This window comes from Rhagoletis zephyria, unplaced genomic scaffold (genome assembly GCF_001687245.7).
Source record: "Rhagoletis zephyria isolate East Lansing unplaced genomic scaffold, Rhagoletis_zephyria_1.1 Rzeph_scaffold_14541, whole genome shotgun sequence".
Classification (NCBI taxonomy): Eukaryota; Metazoa; Arthropoda; class Insecta; order Diptera; family Tephritidae; genus Rhagoletis; species Rhagoletis zephyria.
In genome coordinates, this window is record NW_016171610.1 from 9,101 (window position 1) to 13,713 (window position 4,613).

Here is a 4,613-nt window from a genome sequence, read left to right on the forward strand (position 1 = left end):
GTCATCAGTTCTGAGTCTACTCGATTTCTGAGTATGAGACCTTATGTTGGATAAAAAGTGGAGTATAAAAGACTCAAAATGGAGGAAATTAACGTATGGTTACAGAAGATATGGAATAAACTAACTGACGAAGACTTGCGTGCCGCTTGCTCTTTTCTCTTAAAGTGTTTAACAAACAGGTTAAAATTTAAAAACTAGTAAATAAAGTTGAAGTAAAATTTGTGGAAACGACCCTTTAATTTTTCATCAAACCTGGGTAACAGTTATTCGTCCCCACACTGTATAGTACTCGAGTACCTCTACCAAGTACATATGTATATACTTAGTATTTTTTGTATCGAGTAAGATAGATCTGGTTTTGTCACAGCTTAAAAAAATGTGATGATGTATATTTTGCAAAAACTAGTTAACCAAGTGGATCCCCCGCTTGTGCTGGTGTTAAGGCTGCAAGGGCGATGTTGAGACCGTCTCTATGACCGTCTCTAAAAACGGAAAAGCGATGAGGTTTCTCATTACTTAATCGTCTCTTTCAAGTAACCCCATTTCAAAATAGGAGGATATGAAAGGTAATTTTCCAGCTTTTATTACCTTGCACGAAGTGTAATTTGTGTTGCTGCGTCGTCGGGTCCCAGTGAAAAGTTGTTGAGTCAAAGGTGAATTGAGTAGTTTGTAGCAGCACTTGGAATATCAAAGAGTATTGCCTTCGTTATTTTTAATATGTCCACTTCTACGAACACTAATCGTAAAATATTTATACTATGCTTGTTATATTTTCAGTTAACTTAAAATTGTTATTATGAGAGATTTTAAAATTGTATAATTAACTTCAACGCGTACAAGGAGAAATGGACAAATGAATATGTATTCCTTATATTTTTAGTAGGAGAAATCACATTGTATTTAGCCTTGGCTACCATTGTATTTAAAACACTTAGCAAATACACTATAATTTTAGCCATTATTTTTGTTTTTGTTTTTAAAGCACAAACTTAATAAAAAGTACATCAATACATACGTACATATACATACATATGTACTATATATACTTATGTACATACATAATATTATAATATATGATCTTTAAACCTGAAAATATCTTTTACATAAAATTCATTTGTCGAAATTACAAATAAATATATTTATATTTGTTAATCACAATAACTTTATTGTATGTATTACCTGGTATTATGCTATTCATGGTTGGATGATAGAAATGTCCGGATAAATCGCTGCATTGTCAGTTCACTAATAACCACTGTCATTAATAGATGCTCAGCACTGCCTTCATCGGCGCGTACATCAGTTACCGCAGCATTCTTGTACAACCATGCCACCTCGGCACCACCATTACGCACACGCATTGTCATTTTACGACGTCCCGTCACTGTAAGTACTTTATGTTCAATTTCCAATAACAATTCTTTTAGACCTGTGGCCTTTGTCGCTGACACTAAATGTGTGTCTTCTGATGGCTGGGCCTGCGCCGGCGATACCAAGTCGATTTTATTTCCAACGTTTATAATGGGTGGCATTTGGTCGTTTGACGCTATAGAATTTTGAAGTGATACCAATGTTGCAATTACGTGTTGTTGTTGTGCTTGTTTACATTTGTGCGAGAGATCTTGTACGTGTAAAATGATATCCTATTAAAGAAGAAAACCATGCCGATATTTTTAGCTGTAAATAATTTAAAAATAGCTATAAAGGAACTCACTGCCAGCATAGCATCCTCAAGAGTTGCCACAAAACACTCCATTAAGCCAGTGGGTAGATCAGACATGAAACCCACCGTGTCCATGTAAATAACCTCAAGATTGCATGGCAATATGCCCGCATGTGCTGTAACATCAAGCGTAGCGAATAGCTGATTACGCGGTTGCAGGCTTTGCTCGTGTGTTAAGGCTTTAATCAATGACGTTTTGCCAGCGTTAGTGTACCCAACCACTGCAATCACTGGATAATTCTTTTGTTTACGTTTGTTGCGGAGTAACTTCCTACAAAAAACAGCTTATTTAATTCAAATCAAATAAAAAATTTTTCAATAAAATACCTATGACCCCTTATCCGTTCCAGTTCCTGTTTTAGCCTGCGCTCCCTTGTCCTTAGTATTTCACGTTGCGTGTCTGTAAATGAGTAGCCTTGTTTCCGCGCTAGCGACGGGTTCGCGTCCTTGGCTTGCGTCCAAATATACGGTATTTCAGCCATGGCTACTTGGAGACGGGCTTCCGCACTGGTTGCATGTAGACGTAATATTTGAATGACAACCGAATAACGATCCAACACCGGCAATTTGAATATTTCTTCCAGAAATCGTTTCTGGCCAAAGCTTAGTGTGCTTTTACTAATAAAGAGGCAAGATAGTGCTTTTTTTGTGTTATGTTCTTGCAACTGTTTTTTGAGCTCTTCAATTTTACCACTCCCAAAAAGCGCTTTACGATGTAGTGTTTCTAGAGGTACTTTGATAGCATGAGCCACACGCCAGTTTGGCAGGGAGTCCACAAGTGCCTTTGCCTCTTCCAACTGATCCTCAGGCGTGGTGAGGGTGTTTCGTTCACTTCCCCATTTTACATAAGGCTGTATAATGAATACGTTTTGAGTTAGGGAGCCAGGTGAAATGTGCATGGCACTGTTGGCTAATTCTTCATAAGCGCTAAATATGCATTTTAGAGACGTAATTAAGTTGATTTCACAAATTAAAGGAGCATTTCCATAACGAGAGTTATATTTGAATAATACCCTCTATATGCAATTTTCACAAAAACTACTCTGTAATGTTAGAACCCATCTGGGACTTAGCTGTCATTACTGGTGTTAATTATGACTTTGCAATTTAATAGTAAATTCTTCTGTCAAGCATTGTACAAGGTCAGCATTAATATCACCGATGACAGTAAGGTCTTAGGTGGATTTTTGTATCAGAATCTCGTTTTTGTGAAAATTTCAGAGGGTAAGCTAAGAGCTTTGGGAAACTAATATTTTTTTAACTCGTCAAATCTAATTGTATGTAGTGCGAAATGATATAAAATGATAAAATATTCACTGCCATTCAAAATGTATTAACATATATGCATATATCGTCGCTGGAATAAAGAAATAGTGTAACATGAAAAGTATAGTTTTGAGAAAAACGACTTGGAAGTTTTTATAAACCATTACAAACCATGCAAATACAATTTCGTTTTTCGGGAATAAATTAGTGAACCAAAGTGATATTTAAGAAAACTAAAGATTTTTCTAATAGATTAAAGGATTGTCTATCCAATGGTGCAATTATCGAATAATAGTGTATGTGGCATTTACACTGTTTCTTTATTCGAGCGACGATATACTTTAAGTTCAGATGATTAATTTACCGATCGTCCAAGTTGAGTGGTTCGTTATTAATATCTTCACATTTGGACATATTTATGTCCGATTCGCTTTCCTCGTTTGAAAGAGTCTCAAAAGTACTTTTTTTGTTGCGTATACCTTTTACACCTTTGTGCTGCATATATTTCCACCGCGCTAACATGTGATGGCTCTTAAAATTGCCTAATATGCAGTATTCTTTTCCTAGTGCCCCAATTTGTGAGCTTTGGCAGATAGTAAAGTTTCCGCGCCATGCAGATTTCGCAACATTTCTGAGCCACATTTCGGTATTATAACTAAATATTTATTTATTAGTTTGCTTAATGTAATAATCTCCTATTTAATATTTATCCTCCTTTAGTACAGTATGTTTATCTTCGGCTGCCATCCAAGCTGCTTGACAGGCTTTAGTGCGCGTCGTGGTTGTGGTATATGACACACCAGTGGCCACTATAGCCGAGAGTAAAACGCTGTATTGGAGGGGGTAGTGAATTTTCGTACGCAGCAGTTTTTGTGAAAAATAACAGCCAGAAAATGCTAAATTAGCGAATGAGAAATACGTATATTAGGGCTAGATCTAAATTATGCAATTAGGCGCCGTTTTACTTACTTAAACAAAATGACGCCAGACCGGTGAATAGAGCCCGTGTCATGCAATTGAGGTATGAGTCGAAACCGGGATGTTTATCGCGTTGCTGGTCTTTTAAACGTTTTACGTCATTCATGCTCAACAAGAATTGAATTTTAACAATTCCAATTTACTTTATATTTATGTAAATGAAACTTGTATGCGGACAATGGACACCAGCGTAATTAATTACAGCCACAGCTGATTCTTGAACAAAATGTCAAGAGTTGTTTATAATCGGAGCTGTCATTAGAGATGGCATGTTAAATCGAAAACTATTCCGACGATTACCGATTTAATTGTAATGATTGACACCTTGAAAGAGACGCAAATATTCGCAACTATTCCCATTGCCGTTTTCCCTTGTTAAACTGCTATAAAATATGTTATTGCATTTATTTTTTTTATACATATGTACGTATATAGGGTTTGATTTCTAGACGTACCGTGGCGAAAACCTATATTCGCAAGTAACACCACCTTGTATAAATTCGCCTTGAGCTGATCTTTCAAGACCACCTTGTATAAATACACCTTGTCTTTGGAGATATATACATACATATTAGGGTGGTCCAAAAAACATATAGGAAAATAAACTTTTTTGATTTTTTTCTGCTGCCACTCCCCAGAACTGAAG

The 4,613-nt window shown here is 36.2% G+C and overlaps 2 protein-coding genes across 2 annotated transcripts; both read right to left on the reverse strand.

The window, feature by feature from the left end:
- On the reverse strand, positions 1–3,686 carry LOC108378618 (putative GTP-binding protein 6). Its single transcript, XM_017634925.1, has 4 exons — positions 3,354–3,686; positions 2,051–2,650; positions 1,715–1,994; positions 1–1,643 (listed from the first exon to the last, which is right to left on the reverse strand). Exons 1-4 carry the CDS (start codon positions 3,629–3,631, stop codon positions 1,191–1,193), a joined length of 1,611 nt encoding a protein of 536 aa, XP_017490414.1. The 5' UTR covers positions 3,632–3,686; the 3' UTR covers positions 1–1,190.
- LOC108378619 (transmembrane protein 141) lies at positions 3,570–4,182 on the reverse strand. Its single transcript, XM_017634926.1, has 2 exons — positions 3,959–4,182; positions 3,570–3,885 (listed from the first exon to the last, which is right to left on the reverse strand). Exons 1-2 carry the CDS (start codon positions 4,071–4,073, stop codon positions 3,689–3,691), a joined length of 312 nt encoding a protein of 103 aa, XP_017490415.1. The 5' UTR covers positions 4,074–4,182; the 3' UTR covers positions 3,570–3,688.
- Between the last annotated feature and the right edge of the window lie 431 nt (positions 4,183–4,613).